The sequence below is a fragment of the Heterodontus francisci genome, chromosome 43 (assembly GCF_036365525.1).
Source record: "Heterodontus francisci isolate sHetFra1 chromosome 43, sHetFra1.hap1, whole genome shotgun sequence".
In the NCBI taxonomy this organism is placed as follows: domain Eukaryota; kingdom Metazoa; phylum Chordata; class Chondrichthyes; order Heterodontiformes; family Heterodontidae; genus Heterodontus; species Heterodontus francisci.
In genome coordinates, this window is record NC_090413.1 from 23,129,851 (window position 1) to 23,152,710 (window position 22,860).

Sequence of the window (22,860 nt, forward strand, 5' to 3'; positions counted from 1 at the left end):
TACTTAATAGCCAATGAAGTACTTTGAAGTGTAGTCACTGTTGTAATGTAGGAAACACAGCAGCCAATTTGTACACAATCAGGTCCCACAAACAGCAATGTCTGTTTTTTGTGATATTGATTGAAGGATGAATATTGGCCGAGGCACCAGGGATAACTTCCCTACTCTTCCTCGAAATAGCACTTCAGGATCGTTTACATCCACCCGAGCAGTCAGATGGGGCCTCGGGTTAACGTCTCATCCGAAAGACAGCACCTCCAACAGTGTAGCACTTGCTCAGTACTGCACTGAAGTGTCAGCGTAGATTTTTGTGCTGAAGCCCTGGACTGGGAATTGAACGCACTACCTTGTGACTCACAGGCAAGAGTGCTACCAGCTGTGAGCCATGGCCATGTAATATTCATGATGCTTGCTTTACAGATTCATAGTCCTGCTGCAGTATGCCATCTGGTGTATATTTTTCCGGTAACAGTCCCTACAGACACAGTTTCTTATAAGTGTGTCTGCCTTTGTTGTCCTGGCTTAAAACTTGTCTCTGAATCTTATTGTGGGAACGCTTAGCGTGCCTGCATGCAATTTCATCCTCCTGTTTTATTTGGTGTGTTAATCAATTTACAGTAAACAGATTAGTGGTTCCAATCAAAATAGTGGCAAGGATAATTTAAACGCATTCTTGTCTCCTGTCAAAATCAAAATGTTGCCATAAGGTACTCAGCTGGTGCTCTATTTGAACGAATTGTTTCTGACTGGGGACCAAAGGGCAGCATTATATCTGATCTAGTGGAAACTAAGAAGTACAAATCATTATAAATGCAAAATGTGTTGTTTAGAGAGGAGGGGAAATAAGTGGAGAGAAAATTCTTGGATCTGTGCGTTTTCGATCATTTTAGTACCTCAAGTAATTTGCTTCTTTACTGCTCAGCTGAATCTAAATTTAGCTTGTAGGGTATGGTTGGTGTCTGTATGACCTCCTGACCTACAGGTTATTAATTCAGATGCTGCCATGTCTCCTTTCTCTTTCACACCCCAGCCCTACCCAACCTCCAGTTGTGTGTCAGTGTTTCATCCTGTATTATCCCTTCTATAAGATGATCAGAATGTACCTTTTTGACCAGCATACAAATTTTAAATGTAATAAAATTTGAAAAGAAATCATGCCTTGGTGCTCTACAGATGGTTTCGTTCACTGTTCTGAGCTGAGCTGGCTAATCTTGAGCTAGAGCACCTCAACTGGCCTGTGAGATGTTGCGCTAGAAAGTGGGGGAAGCAAACCAGGTGGGGCTCCTGCTTCTGAACTCTAGGAACAGCACCCCATTTTTTGACTAAGCACCTTGCTTCTGACTAAACACAGTTCAACAATTTCAGATCTTAACCTCTGCCCCCATTTTTATCTTTTTGTGTTCTGTTGTTTTTGGACGGCAGCTGTTGGTGATCATTCTTTTCAAATCATTTCAAATTTACACCTCCTCTAGACACGTCTTTTTGTTTCTCTACATGTCCCATGACCATCTCATTCTTGCCTTGCACTATCATCCCTTTTGTCATTTAATCTCTCCTGTCTTCCATCCCATCAGAACTCCCAGCTCTGATGAAGGATCATCAACCTGAAACGTTAACCCTTTCTCTCTCTGCGATGCTGCTGGGTCTGCTGAGTATTTGCTGTTTTTATTTCAGATTTCCAGCAGCTGCAGTATTTTGATCCTGTGATCCTGTTTCTTATCATTGTCCACTGCCCCCTGTTGGAAATTGCCCATTAAGCGATGACAGTCAGGGACTGTGATGCCTTCCTTGGTTGGAACAGCCTGCTGGCATATATTCTCTGGACCTGAACATGAATGTACTGCCTTTTGAGTAAGAGTTCTTTTTGAAAAAGAACAAAGCTAATGCAACTTCCTTACCATGCAATATCCTTTACAAAATTTCACAATTTTCCAGCCTCATGTGCACATTTTCCGTCAGTATGATTGCGTGTGACCTTGAACTGCAGTCATTGCTACACTTCTTTAGAACAACAATCAACTTAAACACAGCAAGGTCCCATATACAGCAATAGAGATAAATGAGAAAAGTACTGCCTCAGTGCTTCATTGCAATGTTAGCTCATAAGATGGGATGCATATGGTGACGCCATTCTTCTTGGCCAGAATGGAGATGAGTACAGCATCAGGCTAGTGTAATGAAGAGCCTCCAGACCCCCCAAAAAAGCACAGAGGCATCAGTAAATAGCTAAACACAGCACAGTCCGAGATTATCTGCCTGATGAGCAAGCACTAATCCGCAGCAAAGTCCAGCATTACGAGGACAATAGAAATTTTTGAAAGCCGTTCATTCTCAAAGAACTTGCATGGAAAGCTAACTTGGTGTTGAACAGATTCAAATCAGAATGGGGGATTTCAAGCTTGCTGATTAGCATGTGCTTTGGTCAGCTCTCCATCCTATATTTCAGCTTAGAATGCAGTATTTACATTCACTGACTATTCCCCCTATTCAATGCTTCCTCACAACAGGGGGAAGTCTTGTTTAGAGGGAATAGTCTGTGAATGCCACTGATTTAATCCGGTTCTTCTAATATCTCAGCTTTATTTGTAACTGAGTCAGGCACAGCATATCTTTTGCATTATTGTGTTATCCAGGAATACACTAAATAGTATTTCAGACAGGGATGATCTTCAGATAGAGGTGTCTAATCAACCTTTTTATACAGCTCAACAACACAAATCACATTTAAAATCTAACACTTCATAATTTGCTTGTGATGGAAGTACTGTACAACGATAACTTTTTTTTTGCCCTCCCGTTTTGCTACATGGTCTCTGCTTCTTTGAACTTTCATTTCTTGCACTGAAACTATAACACACACATACCTACTCTTTCTACTCCCTCCACCCCTACTGTGCAAATCAAGATTCATCGCACTGTCTTCTACTCTAAACTCAATGGTTTCACGACCTCTAAAATTTGGAAGTCATTAATCTTTCAGTGACCATGTACAAGGCCTTCAAATAATTTTTTGTTAGGTAAAAGTATTTAGGGTTATGGAACCAAAGCAACGAGATAGAGCTGCGGTAATATAAAAGCAAAATACTGCGGATGCTGGAAATCTGAAACAAAAACAAGAAATGCTGGAATCACTCAGCAGGTCTGGCAGCATCTGTGGAAAGAGAAGCAGAGTTAACGTTTAATGTTAACTCTGCTTCTCTTTCCATAGATGCTGCCAGACCTGCTGAGTGATTCCAGCATTTCTTGAGATAGAGCTGCGGTACTGGTCAGTAGTTTCTAATTGAATAGCCTACTCCTTTTCAACTTTGGGGATATCTATACACTAATTTTTGTAGAAAACTCCCTGCATGCACTGGCACAATATGGGTAAATGTCCCTCACCTGTACATTCCCTTGTTTTTTTACCTTTAACCCTGTAAATGTTTCCCCTTCAAGTTTTTTTAAAATCTCTTTTAAAAGTTATCATAGTAGCTGCTTCTGGCCACTCCAGATCACAACTTTCTGCTTAAAAGAAAGGTTTTCCTCCTGGTGCCTCTGGTTCTTCTGCCAATTTTAATTTTATTTAGGTATTGAACTTGCCACAGTGAAAGTCAACATTGCTTGCTTAACCCAATATTGACTTTGACGTTGCCCATTGAACCATCGCCTATCTCAGACAATGATGGCATCATTTCCCACCCCCCTCACTGGTCCCACCTTTCCTCAACGCTCATTGGCTAACCAACGCTGGCCCGTGAATGGCCCCTGTCGCTGTCAATCTGACGTGTATCTCCGCCCATTTCCACACCCCCCCCCCCTCCCCATGCCCAGACGGCCCCGCCCCACTTTGCAAGATCAGGTGTCCATCAAACCACCGAGCACGTTCGGGTGTACAAACCAGAAAAACCCGCCCCGCCCCCCTCCTCCTCTTCTCACTCTTGATTGGCCCTCTCCCGCAACAGAGCGCGTCCCGGAGAGGCCGGCGATTGGGTGAAGCCGACCGTCAATCAATCTATCAGGTGAGTGTGAGAGGTCGGCGTCGCGGCTCGGTAAAATGTCGGTGGCCGGTGAGAGTGGCGCACTGGCGATTTTAGAAATAAAGCATTTAAATTATTAAAAAAAAAAAAATTTTTTTTACTTCACAACGTTTTTCTTTGGGGCGGGGGGGGGAAACAAAATGGGCAACTGCTTCAAATCGCAGTCGGGCGATGACATCTCGCTGCTGAATGATTCGGCGAGTGACGCCGGAGCGGGAGCGGGAGCCGGAGAGGGAGCGGCCGGCGGGGGAGCTGGAGCGGAGGGAGAGCCGGCCCCGGGCTTGCTGCTAATGCTGCCACCTTCACCACTTTACCAGGTCGGTGTGTGGGGGAGGGGGAAGCAGCCAAAAAAAAAATGATATATATTTCTTTTTAATTGGATGCTCAACTCAAGTTTATTAAACTGGAAAGAAAACCTTACATTTATATAGCGCCTTTCACAACCTCCCTTTTGCAATGTAGGAACTCCCCACTTCTCTTTTTGAAGTAGTGCCACCGGGGAGGGGGAAGGGGGAATGGTGGTGGTGGGGTTCTCAGTTTCATGTCTATTCCCAAAGCCCGGGCACTTCTGGCAGTGTGGCACTCCCTTCAGTGCTGCACTTGGGAGTGTCAGCTTTGATCTCTGAACTGGTGCTTGAACCCGCAACCTTCTGACTCAGGTCAGGCACAACTGATACTGGAGGGGTGGGGAAAGCATCATAATCAGGGATCGAAAAAAAAAAGTCGATGGGTTGCTGTATATCACAACAACTGCATCAAAGGGCTTCCTAAGTACTAACTTCAACAGAAAAATGAGCCCCACTTATTTGTATACATTAGAATGTTCCCCGAATAATAAAGCACATACATTTCTATAGAGCCTATCTCCACCTCAGGATGTTCCAAAGCACTTTATCTTAGAGTCAATTAAGTACTTTTCAAGTTTAGTGATTGTTACAATTTTAAAAATGTGGTTGCGCACAGCAAGCTCCCGCAATGACGTGACCATGACTGAATCATTTCTTTTTAGGGATAGTTATTGGCCAGTGACTGGGGAGAACTCCCCTGCTCTTCAAATAGTGCCGTGGGATCTTTTTCATCCACCTGAGAGGGTAGACAGGACCTCAGTTTAACTTCACAACCATAAGTTGACATCTGCAACAGTGCAACACTCCTTCAGTGCTGCACAGGAGTGTCAGCCTGGATTTTTGTGCTCAAGTCTCTGGAGTACATTACGAGTTCACAGGTTTCCTTCTACCTTAAGGCTCATTTGATAGCTGGTGTGTCACTGAGCCAGAGAGGGTAGAAAGTCCCAAGTTGGATTCCCGGTTAGCCTGGCGGCTCTGCTGGAGTTGGTACCCTTGGGTGAATTCTGAGAGAAATCAACCACCTATTAGCTACCCAAGTGATCCAAGCTCGAAAGTGCACTTGAGGACGGGATAGGCCTCGTCTGTGGTGCACTCCACAGCTCAATAGCCTGCCAATGCTTGCTGTCCCGACTCGAAACAAAGAATGGAGGATAATCAGCTCCCAGCGGGAGTCTGCATTTTCAGGAGAGTTTTTCCAGTAATTAATTAAACGCATCAACAGTACTGAACTGGATGCAGGCAAGCATTTCGGAAATTATAATAGTTCAGTCTCATTACTGAGTATAAATTCCTGTGAAGACGTTTTTGTTTCATCGAATTCAGGTGACTGTCACCAGTCTCCACCTGGAGCACTACAAACACATATGTCCTGAAAGATAATCTTTCCTAAATTTATGTATAAACACACAAAGGCTTCAAATAATTTGATACCTAAAGCTTCATTTCGATACGGGTTACTGATATTAAAGTGATGATGATGTATCTGTAGTGTGATTTGCAAGGCAGTATTTTCAGCGCCTCACTTATGAGTGTGTTTGAAATGTTCCCGGTGTAAAAAGGTGGTTAAATGATTGAAAGGGAGGAAGATTTATTTTTTTTATTTATTTAGAAATACAGCACTGAAACAGGCCCTTTGGCCCACCAAGTCTGTGCCGACCAACAACCACCCATTTATACTAGCCCTACAGTAATCCCATATTCCCTACCACCTACTTACACTAGGGGCAATTTACAATGGCCAATTTACCTATCACCTGCAAGTCTTTGGCTGTGGGAGGAAACCGGAGCACCTGCGAAAACCCACACGGTCACAGGGAGAACTTGCAAACTCCACACAGGCAGTACCCAGAATCGAATCCGGGTCCCTGGAGCTGTGAGGCTGCGGTGCTAACTACTGCACCACATAAGAACTGAAGGAGGCCATTCAGCCCCTCGAGCCTGTTCCGCGATTAACTCCATCTTCCCGCCTTGGTTCTGTAACTGATTATACACTTGCGAGGGAGCAATGCTAGCATTATCGGAGAACAGCGTAGTTTATCCAGAGTGTTCTCTCTCTCAGTGTAATTATTCAGGAGGCCGCATTTTTATTTTCAAGCACTAAACCTGTGAACATTCTCTCGACCATCCAGTATTGCATTGCCTTTTCGTTCATTCCTACTTTGGGAGAGTGGCTTTGTTCATACTGGTACTGGTTTAATGTTTGCTGCGGACTGTTGTACACTGACTGCTAACTGGTGTTTTTTGCAGAGGGCAAGCCAAGATGGCATCTTGCTTGAGGACTGCTCCAGGGAATGGTGCTTTCCTGAGTGACACGATGGGGGGTTGTGCCTGTGATTCCCCATCTGCTAAGCTCTGATTTCAAAGGTGCCACTGTGGCTAGTTTTTGGGAAGTGGATTCCGAGCACTTCCCCATAGGAAGAGACAGCACACCGTCCAGCTCTATTTTAATAGAGGGACCTTTCATTTGCTGCGTGGGGGTAGCCCTAATGGCATTCCTTTGGGGTTTCTGGCTTTTTGATGTTTGGGAACCCAGACGCCAGCTCATTCAACATCCCACAGGCGGGCAGACCATGAATGAAGGCTTTGAGGCACTGTGGAGCAGCAAGTCGAGGGCCATCGTTAACAGGGGTGATGTCTGTAAAGTTGGAGGAGATATGGTGAGATCAAAAAGACCTTGTCCCACCTGTATACGGGTGGGGGCTACAAATAGACATTGGCTATAAGTACCACTGCTATAAGAAGGATGACACTGTACAAAGTGTGTAAAAAAAAAAGGCTTGTTTACTGTGTGGTAAAGCCTGGCTCAGGTATAAAATTATAACCTGACCCGACCACAGCCAATCCGAACCCTTTAATTCTTTTTTTGCACCCGACCCCGAATCTCCTTCATTTGTTCCGGCAGCAGGCTATTCCTGCAGCTGGAGCTTGTGGGAAATCTTGGGTAAGCCTGATCCCGTGACTTCCTGGAAGCAGTGTCCAGCCCGACCCGACCGGAGCCCGAATGCTGGACTCGGAATTCCGACCCGACCCGAACCCGACACCTAGTCATGTCTAGTCGGGTTTGGGTTGGGTTGCCAGGCTTTACACTGTGGAGGATGTTGTTTTAATGTTCTAAGTGCAGAAACACAGGAGCTCCCAACACTGACTGCCGTGTGGCTTCTCTTTTGCAGAAAGGAATTGTCGCGAGTTGGAAAAGAGCAGGCTTTTAGAAGACCCAATTGTCAAGCCAGTAAAGGCAGAGGAGAACAGAGAGTGCGCAACACACACAAACCAAAGAGAGTGAGAGAGAGAAAAAGCCACAGGCTTAGAGACAAAGGGAAACAGCGCAACATGGCTGAGAGTAAGAAAGAAAGGATCAGAATTCGGGAGGAACAGAAAGGGAAAAGGGCTCACAGAGAACAGACCACAGTAAGTGAGAAACAGGAAGATTTATTGGTGGGAAAGTGGCTTTACTAAAGTTGCTTTCACAGCAGCTTTGGCAGCCTCAGAACTTCAAAATACCACTCAAACCTTTAAGAAAGCTGGCACTTTCACACTGTTACTATGCAGTAGCAACACATGTGGTGTTCGCCACTAACAGGATGCTGCCGTCAAGCCAAAAAGACATTCTGCCTATCACAGAAATTAGTAATGTGATATATGAATTTCAATGCTAGGTATGTAGGCCTTGCGTCCCAAAGACATCGTATCAAACAACATGTCCCTTCTGCTGTTTGCAGCGTGCAAGGTACAGGCCGTACCCAACCAGCCCGTGCTTGTAAAACTCAAAACACAGTGTCCAACATCTGATGTGATTCTGCGATTGGACAACATTTGCTAAATAATCCTCAGTGTGCGAAGAATTACGCAGACAATCAATTTAAGATGGTCAGTCGGGCTTGCAGTGTGGCGCATTTGCACATACTGGAAGCTACGTATATAAATACACAGGGCCATGTTCTTTGCAGACATAAAGAACATATACACACATTGCGCCTGTTTCAGCTAAACACAATAAGTGACAGCCGCTTGCTGGTTCATTCCTCAGGGCAATGCCTTGACCAATCAGAGTCAAGCTGCCTGGTTTAAATTTCAAACAAAGCTTGGCAGTTAACAGTCAGTCACCGCAAACTGGTGCATTCTCCATTGCAACACCTCTACCAATCAGAGTCCGCCTGCCAGCCAATCAGCACACTCTCCTCATACGGTATAAATTTGTTGCTTGCTTTACATTGGTATTCTTGCGATTTGTCCTGATGAGTGCAAGATTGAAAGCTTTGACAAAATGTCTCTATTTTCAGCAATACTTTAAGAAAGGTGAAACTCCGAATGCGATGTAAATTCACATGTCTAGAGTGCATATTGTACTACTTTGGTCAGCAGTATGCTTGGCCTTGGGGATCCTTACTGATGTTTTATGCATCCCCAGTGGTAATTAGAATAACAACTAGGACAAGGGGACAATTGGATGACTTGCCTCGCAGGAATCTGATCACAGTCAGGTGAGCAGGATATTTGGCCTCTCGGCCTCTGGGTTAGACTGGGTAGGGTTTGTGGGTTGTGGGGCAAGATGAAATTATTTGAGGTTCCAACTCCTGATCACTCTTCCAGTAACCCCTGCTGGGACGTGCAAGCTTCTGGACATTGAGTGAGGACAGGACCACTCAAGCCTGCAGTCAAATAGCCCACTGGTTCTCGCTGTTGAGGCTCGCGAATCATTTAGTGTTTAAAATCATGACGGGTTTAGGTAGATAAATAAACTGAAACTGTTTCCGGTGGCTGTAGGGCCGTTTTACAAAGGACACAGAGTCAAGGTGACTGGCTAAAGAAGCAGAGGTGGATACAGATTCAATAGTAGCCCTCAAGAGGGAATTGGATAAATACTTGAAGGAGAAAAGATTGCGGGGATAAGGGGAAAGAGCAGAGGAGTGGGAATGGGCCTAACTGAATTGCTCTTCAAAAGAGCCAGCACAGACTCGATGGGCCGAATGGCCTGCTTCTGTGCTGTAATATTCAGTGATTTGGATGCCTATGGGACCCACAGCAAGTTGGTAGGTAGGGTCACGGGGGTGGGTGGGGGGTCCAGTAACCCTGACTGCCCTCAGCAGTGCTGAATGCTGTGTTTATTTTGCCGCAGACGGAGTTATTCAGGAAGTTATGTGGCTAATTTTGCACATGCAGTGTGGCACATTGTGGGTTTAAATTATTCTTGGCCCTGCCCTCGTACTGAGCATGTTAAGTAGGTTAATAAACATGTTAATATAGCACAATGTTACTGTATACTGAAAGAAATACCTTTGGCTTGGTGTTGGTGTCTGTACTCTGAATCTACCTGCAGTATTGACACGGTATGGATGAGAGAATCGGGTGCTGCAATGTATTACCCATTTATTCTTAAACCAGGATTCAGATCTCGCTGACCTGCTGTAAGTTTTGAGCAGTCTTAATGGTCATGAGTGTACCACACAATAAATGCAGATCGCAATGGCTACTAGCTAGGCTCTGTACTAACTCCTCACTCTTCCAAGTCTATCCGTTGCTTCCCCCAGTCCCCTCTCCTCTGAATTCAGATACTTGCCACAGAATCTCCTCCGTCCACTCGAGAAGGCAGGCAGGGCCTCGGGTTAACGTCCTGTCTGAAAGGTGGCACCTCTGACAGTGCAGCACTGGGAGAGTCAGCCGTGATTACGTGCTCAAATCTCTCGAGTGGGCTTTGAACCCATAACCCTCCGACTCAGAGGTGAGAATGCTACCCACTGAGCCACGGCATCTGAACATCTTAAAGCCTGGATAGAACGAGTATTTTGTGGGAGTACTGTACCTGGTGTGTACGAGGGCATGGGAGGAAGCAGGGTATTATACAAGGATTAGAATCTTAAAAACACCATTTACACCAAGCACTTCACAGGATAAAAATGTCACAATCCAGTTGCCTAATGATATAAGCTGGAACCAGAGCACTGAACAGCTGAGAGATGTCCACAATATATGGAGGAGGAGCGGTGTAAGGAAAACAATGATTTCACTGCAAGTTACTTTGAGCTTCCTCTTTCAGAGTTTGCTAATTAAATTTACATTCTCTTTGCTTAAAAGCACTTTATTTTTAAAAAAAGTGGGTTGGTTAACACAGTTAAGTAATATTAATAGGTCTTATGGTGAAATACTATTTTCAGTCGTGCTGCTGTATTTACAATCTAATTTTGAGCCGTGAATTCTGATAATTTGGGTCAACAATGATGGGCTTCCTGATTGTAATTGTGGGGTGATGCTCTTGTAATATTTCCCCCTACTTTTGCTGAAAGGGCTGGATTTCTCTGGGGTACAGTTCCTTCGCTGTCGATAGCAAACTAGTATCTGTGTGAGCTGAGAACTGAGACTGCCCTTGCCCTGGAGGGTATTGCCTTGGCCTGCTTAACACCCCTGTCTCCACTTCCCAGTCCTGGACAGTAATCAGGACCAGGGCCTTAACTGATTTCTCCTGCCTCTGCCTTCCCCTTTCCTAGCCCGTGGGTGCTGAGATGAATTGTTGCATTCCTGAGTTCAGTTCTGGTCAGACCCAGGGGATTGACCCTTGGACTTTCTCGGTCTGTATAAATCATCTCCTCGCAGGCAGTGCGTTTCCTACCTGATGCCTGCTTTTTGAAAAAATTCATCTTGGAATTATAGAATGATGCAGCGCGGAAGGAGGCCATTCGGCCCATCGTGCCTGTGCCAGCTCTTTGGTAGAGCCATCCAACTAGTTCCATTGCCCCACTCTTTCCCCACAGCCCAGCGATTTTTTTTCTATTTTGAAAGTTACCATTGAATCTGCCCTTTCAAGCCGATTTCCTCATGTCACCTCTGGTTCTTTTGCCAATCAATTTCGATCTGTATCCTCTGGTTCCCACCATCCTGCCAATAAAATGGAAGAGTAGAGATTAAAAAACATAGAAGCATCGAATGGAACAACGGGATGGATGAATTAAGAGAGGCCGATAGGCCTGCCTCATCCATATTTATCTTATCATTCCTTCACGGGATGTGGGCATCACTGGCAAGGTGGGCACCTTATTACCCAACCCTAATTGTCCTTGAGAAGGTGAGCTACCTTCTTGAACCGCTGCCCTCCGTGTGCTGTAGGTACATCCTACTGTAGGGAGAGAGCTCCAGGATTTTGACCCACGATGAGGAACGGCAATATATTTCCAAGTCAGGATGCTGAGTGACTTGGTGGGGGGGACTTGTAGGTGGTGATGTTCCCATGCACCTGCTGCCCTTGTCCTTCTAAGTGGTAGAGGTGGCTGGTTTGGAAGGTGCTGTCGCAGGAGGCTTGGTGAGTTGCTGCAGTGCATCTTGTCAATGGTACACATTGTACCATTGGACAGAGTGAATGTTGCGGATCCTGTTGCATACCGGAGGTGATGCTGATGAATCCCTAACAAATGAATTGCATGCATTTCAGGAACAGGCACAAATTCCAGTTTATCATCCAACGCCCAGTCAGACCCGCCTGGCAACTCAGCTGACAGAGGAAGAACAGATCCGAATAGCGCAGAGACTTGGCCTAATCCAGCATCTTCCCAAAGGCAGCTTTGACTTCGGCAAGGAAACCCACAACAAGATAATCAAGGAGTGAGTATGAGTGCATTGGAAAGCAAACTGGAGGTAGCATAGCAGAAAGCTGGGGTACCCTGGTTATTCTTTCCTAAGGTGGGCTTCTGATAGAGTAGATAGGAAGAAACTGTTTCCACTGGCAGGAGGGTCGGTAACCAATGGACGCAGATTTTAGATAATTAGCTAAATATCCAGCGGGGAGATTTGGAGAATTTTCTTTACTCAGCGAGTTGCTGTGATCTGGAAGGCACTGCCTTGAGAGGGTGGTGGAAGCAGATTCAACTTTTAACGTGGATATATACTTAAAAAGGAGAAATTTGCAGAGCTATGGACAAAGACAGGGAGTAGGATTAACTGGATAGCTCTTTCAGAGAGCTGGCACAGGCATGATGGGCTGAATGGCCTGTGCAGTATGCTTCCATGTTTCAGATGAGGAACATACTCAGCTGGGTAGTGATAGCTTCTGAATTTTCCCTGATCGCTTAGTGGATTGGTTCTCTTCCCAGAGTGATACTGAGCAATACGGACTAGGTAGGTGCCAAGTTCAATGCCCACTTATTTCAACAGGGCTAGCTGTCGGGGTGGTGGGGTCCTACAGACAGACCCCGCGCTAGGGAGAGAACATTCAGCCAAGGTTTCTACCCTATTCACAATCCTTCGAGCTTTGAGTGAATCTGGTTTTTGGTGTGATGGCCTTCATGATGGATGAAGAGCAGTGACTTGGGTGAGATATCAGAGAGCTCCCTCTCACATGGGGTAGAGCACGACACTGTTGTCAAGGCAGGGGAAGCAATAAATTTTGTAAGTGTATCCTGTTGCTCCTGATTATAGCAGGTGTAGGCATAAACTTGTGTCGTATCAGGCGAGATGGTCGCGTACTGGAAATGTCACTGGACTAGTAATCCAGGGGCCCAGACTAAGGTCCTGGGGGACGTGAATTCAAATCCCACCACGGCAGCTGGTGGAATTTAAATTCAATTAATTAATAAAAATATTGAATTGAAAGTTGGTCTCAGTAATGATGCCGTGCAACTATCATCACCATTTGGCTTGCTAATACCCTTTAGGGAAGGAAATCTGCCATCCTTACCTGGTCTGGCCTACATGTGACTACAGACCCACAGCAATGCAGTTGACATTTAACTGCGTTCTGAAATGGCCCCGCAAGCCACTTAGTTGAACCAAGAAGGCAGCTCACCACAGCCTTCTCGAGGGTAATTGAGGATGGGCAAAGCGATGCCCACATCCCATGAAAGAATTTTAAAAAAAATCTTCAAGTGTGCGGAAATGGATAAAAACAAAAGGCTGCTGATCTGATGCATTAAACAAATATTTTTTACCTGCTGATGTTCTCCCTTCATCCCTGGTCACTGCTGACTTACTGGGCTGAATTTTTCCATGGATGCTTATCCTTCTGGTACTTTGCCCAGTGATCATTATTCATGTGCATGTCAACAGGCTGGCTGTATACTAAAGGAGGTTTGCTGTATTTTTGTTTATACTGTAAACAGCGTTGGATGAAGAAAACGGGAGACAGGCCAGAGCATTGCAGTGCTGTTTTTGGTCTCTACTCCGCATTGCTGGTTTCCCGTTCTACTTTATCTAGCACTTAATTTTTCACTGGAAAGCACAGACATTGACCTAGAAATTCGACCACACAGCACCCGTTTTTTTTTTGTGTGGGTGTTGCTAAATAGCAGCCTAAGCCTTCATTGTGGCAGGCAGGAAGTGCACACTCATTACAAGAAACTCCCTTCAGGTTAAATTCTAAACATAGAATCAGACAGCGCATGAGGAGGCTGCTTGTCTCTTCATTCCTGTGGTGGCTTTATGAAAGTTTCTACAATTAATCCCACTCTCTGCGAATTTTTCCTTCGGGTACTTATCCAGTTCTCTTTTCAAAGTTACTACTGAACCTGCTTCCATCACCTTTTCAGGCAGCGCATTCCAGATCGTAACAGCACACTGCATGAAACCATTCTCCTCATCTCCCCCATTTGTTTCCCAAATGATCTTAAAATCTGTGTCATCTGACTCTATTCTGCCAGTGGAGACAGTTTATCCCTATTTACTCTATCAAAACTTCTCATAATTTTGAACACCTCTATTCAATCTCCCCTTAACCTTCCCTGTTCTAAGGAGAATAATCCCAGCTTCTCTACTCTTTCCACATAACTGAAGTCCCTCATCCCTGGAATCATTCTCGCGAATCTCCTCCGCACCCTCTCCAAGTCTTTGACATCCTTCCTAAAGTGTGGTGCCCAGAACTGGACACAGTACTCCAGCTGAGGCCTAAGCAGTGATTTATAAAGGTTTAGCATAACTTTCTACTCTGTGCCTCTATTTATAAAGTTCAGCATCTGTATGTTGTATGCTTTTTTTAAAAAAGAAACCTACTTGCCACTGGGAAGTTCCGAGGAACAAAGGGACCTTGGCGTGTTTGTCCATGGATCTCTGAAGGCAGAAGGGCACGTTAATAGGGTGGTGAAAAAGGCATATGGGACACTTGCCTTTATCAATCGAGGCATAGATTACAAAAGCAGGGAGGTCATGTTGGAGTTGTACAGAACTTTGGTAAGGCCACAGCTGGAGTACTGTGTGCAATTCTGGTTGCCACATTATCGGAAGGATGTGATTGCATTGGAGGGGGTGCAGAGGCGATTCACCAGGATGTTGCCTAGGATGGAACATTTAAGCTATGAAGAGAGGTTGGATAGGCTTGGGTTGTTTTCACTGGAGCAGAAAAGACTGAGGGGTGACCATCGAGGTGTACAAGATTTTGAGGGGCATGGATAGGTTATGGAGCATCTGTTCCCCTTAGTTGAAGGGTCAGTTACGAGGGGTCACAAGTTTAAGGTGAGGGCCGGGAGGTTTAAGGGGGATTTGAGGAAGAACTTTTTTACCCAGAGGGTGGTGATGGTCTGGAATGCCCTGCCTGGGAGGGTGGTAGAGGCAGGTTGCCTCACATCCTTTAAAAAGTACCTGGATGAGCACTTGGCACGTCATAACATTCAAGGCTATGGGTCAAGTGCTGGCAAATGGGATTAGGTAGACATGTCAGGTGTCTTTAATGCATCGGTGCAGAGTCGATGGGCCGAGGGGCCTCTTCTGCACTGTATTATTCTGTGATTCTGTGATTGCTTCCAACTTCAAAAACTTATGTATGTGAACCTACCCCCTCCCCCCCCCACACCCCAGGCCTGTCTTCCGTAAACACCCACTTTTTAAAGTTGTACCATTTAAATAATATTTGTGCTTTGTTCCCATTCCTAGGTGTGTGATCTGTATGATGGACTTTGTGTATGGTGATCCAATCCGGTTTCTGCCATGCATGCACATATACCACATGGAGTGCATTGACGAGTGGCTTATGAGGTCCTTCACGTGCCCTTCATGCATGGAACCCGTAGACGCAGCTTTGCTCTCATCCTACGAGACCAACTGACTTAACTCGGCCTCGTCAAGCCTCACTGCACTTTGAATGTCTTGCTGCCAAAAGGGGAAAGAAATGGCGGGGGAGTGTGGGGGTGGAGGGGAAAGAATCGTGCACTCAGTCAGACCAAAGAAATATCCCGTCGTCTCACTCCCTTCTGACCCCACCTCCAAAATGAACCATAGCTTTTAGGTGTGTACCAGACAGTGCATTTTTCCAGCTGGGAAAGCAGTCAGTTGGCCAAATGTTCTACTTAACACTGACCAGCTAAAAGGGAAGTGATTAAAAGCAGAGTGAGGGCAGTAGTCCCACTCTAACAGCGCAAAAAGGTGTTTTGGATTTGCCTGTCTCTACACATACAGTATTGACCTCCCTCCCCACTCCCCCCAAGAAATACATCTGCGTTGCTCATGTGAAACCAGGCAAAAGCTTTATACGTTTTTGACTTTTAAGATGAATTTTACTTTTTTTTTTTGCATTGTTCCTCTCTCTCAAGGAGCTGGGATGCACAGTTCCAACAGGCAACAGCAGCTCCCTTACACTTCACAAAGGTGCTAATGCAACGGGACATGGGATTGGGACTGGCAGTGGGCAGGGTTGGAGCAATTGCAAGAACAGGCTACCTGAATGAACAGAAGAGATGGTGGAATGATTCTACTGCGGAGAGAAAGGGCTCTTCTCCCTCTGTGGCAAAACGAGGCTAGGCAGTGATTGTCGGCAAATTTTTCAACCATGGGAGGATGAGGGTGCATCTTATTTCTTTAAATTCATTCAAGAGATGTGGGCGTCATTGGCAAAGCCAGGATTTAATGCCGATCCTTAACTGCCCTTGAGAAGGTGGTGGTGAGCTGCCGCCTTGAACCACTGCAGTCCGTGTGCTGTTAGGGAAGGAGTTCCAGGATTTTGTCCCAGCAACAGTGGAGGAACGACCGCTATACTTCCAAGTCGTGATGGTGTGTGACTTGGAGGGGAAACTCTGAGCTGGTGATTGTTCCTGTGTACCTGCTGCCTGTGCCCTTCAGCTGAGCCTCACTTGTTGAGCAGTCAGTGGATTAGTGGGAATTCTGACTATTCTCCCTTGGCACCGAGATGCTGACGGATATTGTACCGGCCCACCGCAACTGTAGTCCCCTGCAGAGATCAGCCAGCTCATTACTGAACTGGGAGCTGCTCTTTGTGCTGTTTTAAAGCTACGTATTCTGAGACCACCATAACGCTAGATTGAATAAGCCGGACAGCACAGTGATGGCTGTGGTTAGTATTTTAACCACTGATTTGTTGTTTGGAATGTTCAGGGCTCGCTGGCACCTGTGCTGGGGCAGTAACATCAGGTGTCAGCATCTAGGGTTGATTTTTGCATCCGTCATCCACAAAAAGTCCTGATCCCGGACAGCTGGAAGTGCTGTGTGGAGACCCGTGTGTTTACCCTGTACTGTGGGAAGGTACGTCGGAGAGAATACTCGAGGGGACTAAGGCATTCCCGGCAGCGGGCACCGGAGACTTGGGAGTCCTCCTGTCTGTCAGAAATGATGTGCAGAATGGGGAGATGAGCTCCTGCAGCCTTTGTGCAAGAATGACCCAGAAACTTTTGTTTTTGCCCCAATCTCTCAGAACTCCGAGCTTTTCCCCGAAGTTTTCGACAGAGAATTTTTACCGAAGATGCTCAAGTATTGGATTTAGGAGATTTCCCGAAATGTAGTACAATCTCTAACGAGCCAAAAAGAAACTGAGGAGTAGCAGCAGAATGGAATAATCAAATGATACAGGACAGAAGGAGGCCATTTGGCTCCTTGTGCCTGTGCTGGCTCTTTGATAGACCTGCTCACTTAGTCCCACTCCTCTGCACTTTCCTCATAGCCCTGTATTTTTTTTTCCCTTCAAGTATTTATAAGTATTAGATGGGTTGTTTGGTTATACCATTTGAAGAATTTAAAGGCAGTCTTGAATCTAGTGCCATTGTATCTCGGTGCCATCTGTGAGTGTGCCTCCCTCCTGCTGGGCTCTCCAAGGATGGTTGCTGTCCTCCCCTGCCATGACCATGATGCTGGGCTGTTTGACAATGGGGTTGGGCTCTATCCAGCCCTTCCCTAATGTCTAGCAAAGAGTCATTGGATCACGATCCAATCCCTAATCTAGGAACAACAGCCAATTGCAGTGTGTCCCAACTAGGGGTTGCCAACTCTGGTTGGACGTATTTCAGGAGCTATCATCACATGACCTCCAATTATTGGTCACTGCTCAGCCTATCCTCACGGGGTCCTGCCTTCCCACGCCAAGTGGAAAGTAAATTATCCAACAAACAGCCTCTTCCCCCCACCATCTCCAATATTTTCATAACTAATAATGGAAACGTTCATCGAAAATGAACTTTTTTAATGTCTGTGTGATTTTTCTCCTGGGTTGCAGCAAGGTTCTGGAGATTAATCCTTCGTTCCTGGAGACTCCAGCAGAATTCAAGAAGTTTGGCAATCTTAGTCCCAACTGAGATCTGTCCACCCTGTACAGACAGACCAGGGTTTGAAACCAGAATCTTCCTGGTCTGTCTGGCTCCGTATCCGGAGGCAGCTTTATTTATTTACAAAGTTTTGGGCGGCGCAGTGGTTTGCACCGCAGCCTCACAGCTCCAGCGACCCGGGTTCAATTCTGGGTATTGCCTGTGTGGAGTTTGCAAGTTCTCCCTGTGTCTGCCTGGGTTTCCTCCGGGTGCTCCGGTTTCCTCCCACATGCCAAAAGACTTGCAGGTTGATAGGTAAATTGGCCATTATAAATTGCCCCTGGTATAGGTAGGTGGTAGGTGGTAGGGAAATATAGGGACAGGTGGGGATGTGGTAGGAATATGGAATTAGTGTAGGATTAGTATAAATGGGTGGTTGATGGTCGGCACAGACTCGGTGGGCCGAAGGGCCTGTTTCAGTGCTGTATCTCTAACTAACGTTTGGCTTGTGAGTCACCAACGTGGAGGATGTTTACAACTTGCCTGGGGATCTTGAACTAGGGGGCATAGTCTAAAAGTTAGAGCCAGACCTTTCGAGAGTGAAGTTGGGAAACACTTCTACACACAAAGGGTGGTAGAAGTTTGGGACACTCTCTTCCGCAAAGGGCAATTGATGCTGAGTCAGTTGTTAATGTTAAAACAGAGATTGGTAGATTTTTATTAACTAAAGGAATATGGGGCAAAAGCAGGTATATGGAGTTAGGTCGCAGATCCACCATGATCTGACTGAATGGCGGAACAGGCTCGAGGGGCTGAATGGCCTCCTGTTCCTTTTGTTGCCTGGGCAGGAATGTAAGTAAAATCTGAATGTGTTCAAATTGTACAAAATACATTTATCGAAAATTCTTCTGTTTTAAGGAAGGCGTTAACCGGAAGAGTTAAAATTGCAAACTGCTATTGCGTGGTACCATTTGTACCCAAAAGGCTCAAATGTTAAGTATTAAGATTTCTCAGAGCTGTTGGTTGGCGTTCTGGTGATAACAGTCACACATCAACATTGGCTGGGAAGAGATGCAAGAGTATCTCTGGCTTTTCTCCCCTCCTCCTCCCTCCTGAAGCTGACTCAGGCTGGGGTACGATTGCACTGGTAAAGACTCCGCTCTGACCTCGCCCCAGTGGGTACACCTAGACAGCGACGTGTTATTTGACCACAGAACAGGGTCATCACACCATCTTCATTCTCACCAGGCATCCCACCCCTTGACTGTCCAGCAGAGAGCACTGACTGAAGCTGTCTGTTATCCCTTGGTTAATTATTGCACCCCAACTCTTCCCTCAACTGAGATCTGCTTACTCAATACTGACCGATAAAGAAACCTGAGACGGTTCTGGTCTCTGGCTACGTATTACACCAGGTGGTGCTTTACCTAACGGGTCAATAGTGGAAGGGGAGGGGGGGACCCTCAGAAGTGCTGTTTAACCCATGCACTGCCCCAGAGCTCTGTCAAAGACTGAAATGTTTTTAGGATTGCACTAACCTGTGATTAAAGTTGTGGCTCTTTTTATATTGGGGTCTTGCTACATATGCACAGCATGGTCAGGTCATTGACTTCTAAGCATCCGTGTTGCTCTAGCTCTGCTTTACTCAGAGCGACCTAATTTTACACCATCAACTTGGAAGGAGCAAACCTGGGTTGACTCTTCTGTTGGTCAGGGAGAATGACGCCTGGGTTGATTCACTTGTTACCTGGAGAACGACAACCGAAAGAGAAAATTTCCTGTAATTAACCTTTCAGATTCTGTGATTGAAGTCTGTGTGGGTCGAGTGCAATACTTAAAGACTGTAACAGTCTGTTTAGTACATTAGAAATCATGTGTCTGTCTATGTAAACTTATTGCACTCCCACGGGCGTGACAGGTTTACCTTGGCAGTTTCCATCATAAATGTGGACATAGGAGTTTACAATGGAAATCTAAAAATAAGAATACAGAGCATGACTTTAAAATGGGGACTGAATTACAGCTGCATGCTATGGTTCAATGACTCCCACATTCTCTACCTTCACTTTACTTAGAGATAGGATTTGGTGTGTATAATGCCACAGGAGTTCGACTAGTACATGTAACTTGGCATGTTATATGAATCATGAGCAAAGAAGCCTCCAGTAGAGTTTTCACTGTTGCCTAGGAATAGGCTGCAGTGAGGGAACACTTATTAAATCACACAGCGCAGGTGAGAAAATGTTAGGTGCAAACATTTAAAAGCGCTTCTATATTGTATAATGCACACTGAAAATAACAGGTTTAGGAAGCACATGGCCTCACAGACTGAGCTAAATGTGAGTGGGTAGCTGTGCCACCAGTTTGAGAAGTAAATTGGAGGAGCAAGTCACCCTATGTTTCTACTGATGTAGTGCCTTGTTTACTGCACAACTAACTGTTAAGTAAAAATGACTGATTTACAGAGGTTGCTGTCCCCAGATAGAGAGGGGAAATACCTGAGCAATATCAAAGCAGCTTGTTCGAGAATATAAATAAAACAGATATTGTCTGCACTTTTTGGAATTGTAGTCAGGGCCTTTTTGCCAACGCTGTCCCACAGTCACAGAATTAACCCCGAGTCTCCAAGGCTGGAGATGACATTCCAATGTTAGCTCAAGGATTTCTGTTTATCACTAGTAACTGCGATCAGGAAAAAAAACTGAAGTGGCAATCTTAAGTAAAAGCAAGAAAAAGATACACAGCTCCCCATTTCTGATGGCGACACTGTCGGAATCTCAGTTATAAGGGCTTACTCTTCCTGTTGCAGTCGATGTGTATCTCCAGTGTTACAATGGCAGTTGTTTAATTTGCACAGAGACTTTCTATATCAATGATGCCTCGTTATCTCCAAGTTCTTCCTGTCTTCAGTCTTGCACGACTCATCTTCTGCACCACTATGGCCAGAGACATCCTGCCTCTCTATTTGCATATAGAGGAGTCTGTGGCAGTGAATGAAGATGTGGCTGTACTTCTGGTAGACACAGTCGTTTGGATCTTGCCACAGCACCTACAGGCACCAAAACCCCCACTGACTGCCATCTTAAGAGGTCAATGGCCTATGTTTCCACTGTCATTTTTGTAACCCAGATTGACCTGAAACACCTTTCAGTCAAGATGTTGCAATTCAGAACTGCCTAATACTCCAGTGTTTTGAGAACAAATGATATCTTTTGTTAGTTTATACTAGCTGCTGGTTACATAAATCATGTAAAAGTATGTATATTTTTAAAAAAAATAAAGTATCAATTCCACAAACTGATTTTTATGAGGTCAGAGGTATTGTTGGGCTGGGTCTGTTGGATATAAACTAAGCCGAGAGATATGTGTGTTCCTTCCATTCCTCCTTTTGGGCACTCGCCTGGGTGAGTGCAGCTCAGAATAAAACTCAAGGAGCTCAACATCATCCAGGACAAAGCAGCCCATTCTCTCATCACCAGCACATTGTGCTAGCAGTGTGTACCATCTACAAGATGCACTGCAGCCAAGGCTCCTTCGACAGCACCTTCCAAACCCGTGAATTTCTACCACCTACAACGAGTCTGCAACATTAATGACAGGAGCCATTTAAAAATGTTTTAGTCAAAAACGCAATATCTTAAGAGCTGCAATGCTGTTACTCAAGTGTCAATAACGAGAAACAAGACAGACACACACAATTCATCACGAGCAATAGAGAAGTCTGGAGTGAATTTATACCCTCAGTCTGCTGGCTGGTTATATCTGTTCTGTCCCTCAGGGTCTTCACAGATCACATGTCTAATTTTTTTGAATAATTCTGTCTTTGTTTTTAAATTCACTGCTCTGAGGCTGTGATAATGCTTTCTTTTACATGTTCATCATCTGTGAAAGGCTATCCATATTTCACAATCTCTTGAGATGCCACAAAACTAGCAGTACTTAATCTACCTGATAATTTCACCCACTTAGCGAATGTGTTCCTAGATTTCTCTGCCTTGTTCTCCAGCTCCTTCATCACTTTCTTTTGGGCTTCTCCAGTTGGGTAACTTTTGGCTAAGGCACTGCGCTTTTTCAGTGAAATGCCTCTCAAGATTTGATTTCTTGTTTACAGATTTCTCATTGCAAGTGAGATGCACAGGAAGACCAGTCAAATTTGGGATGAATGCGAATGAAATCAGTCCATTATTCTTGAAATTCCTCTTCAATTCTTCTCTGCAACCATTTCAAAAGCAGCCTCAAAACAGGGGCAAGAGTAATTAATGTACCTGACTCTGCACAACCCATGTAATTGGATGGTGGGTGATTTTGCACAACATCATCTTTTCTACTGAAGTGTTCAACAGACAAGAATTTTTAGATAGCTGATATTTAAAAAAATGTTTTTGCATTCGGGGCACATTGGGGCAAAAAGGCTCTGTTGCATTCAATATTTAAAAGATGCGTTCTTTCTGGAGCTGTGCGTTGGACCCCAGGGAGCCCACAGGTTGCTGACCCCCAACCTAGAAGAACAAGGGCGTATGGGAACACCACCACCTGCAAGTTCCCCTCCAAGTCACTCACCATCCTGACTTGCAAATAGAACACAGTTCCTTCATTGTTGCTGGGTCAAAATTCTGGAATCCCTAAACACCACAGTGGGAGTACCTTCCCCACATGGACTGTGGCTTGCCATCATCTTCTCAAGGGCAATTAGCGAGGGGCAATAAATGCTGGCCTTGCCAGTAACTCCTGTATGCCATGAACTAATTTTTTTTTAAAAACTCTAGCCTGTTTTCTCCCTTCCTGTCCTTGCACACACACTCTCAAGAAGTGACTAAATCAGGACTCTATTTTTCCCTGGCCCTTACCCATGGTCACTAAGACTGGTTGTAGAATCCCCATTAGAATACTACCTGAAATCAGCTAGCCTAAACAAGCTGGGATCTTCCGATCTGCAGTTTTCATTTTTATTGTGTGTTTATCATTTAAGGATTGCTTGCATAATTAAGCGCATTTCATTTCAAGCACCAATTGTCAGTATAAGGCACTTCCAGGACAGGTATAGCATAGTTAGATGTA

The 22,860-nt window shown here is 45.2% G+C and overlaps 1 protein-coding gene across 1 annotated transcript; it reads left to right on the forward strand.

The window, feature by feature from the left end:
- Positions 1 to 4,009: 4,009 nt before the first annotated feature.
- rnf11a (ring finger protein 11a) lies at positions 4,010 to 21,103 on the forward strand. The gene is made up of 3 exons (XM_068021158.1): positions 4,010 to 4,333; positions 11,784 to 11,953; positions 15,209 to 21,103. The coding sequence occupies exons 1-3, from the start codon at positions 4,157 to 4,159 to the stop codon at positions 15,378 to 15,380; spliced, it is 519 nt and encodes a 172-aa protein (XP_067877259.1). The 5' UTR covers positions 4,010 to 4,156; the 3' UTR covers positions 15,381 to 21,103.
- The last annotated feature ends 1,757 nt before the right edge of the window (positions 21,104 to 22,860 follow it).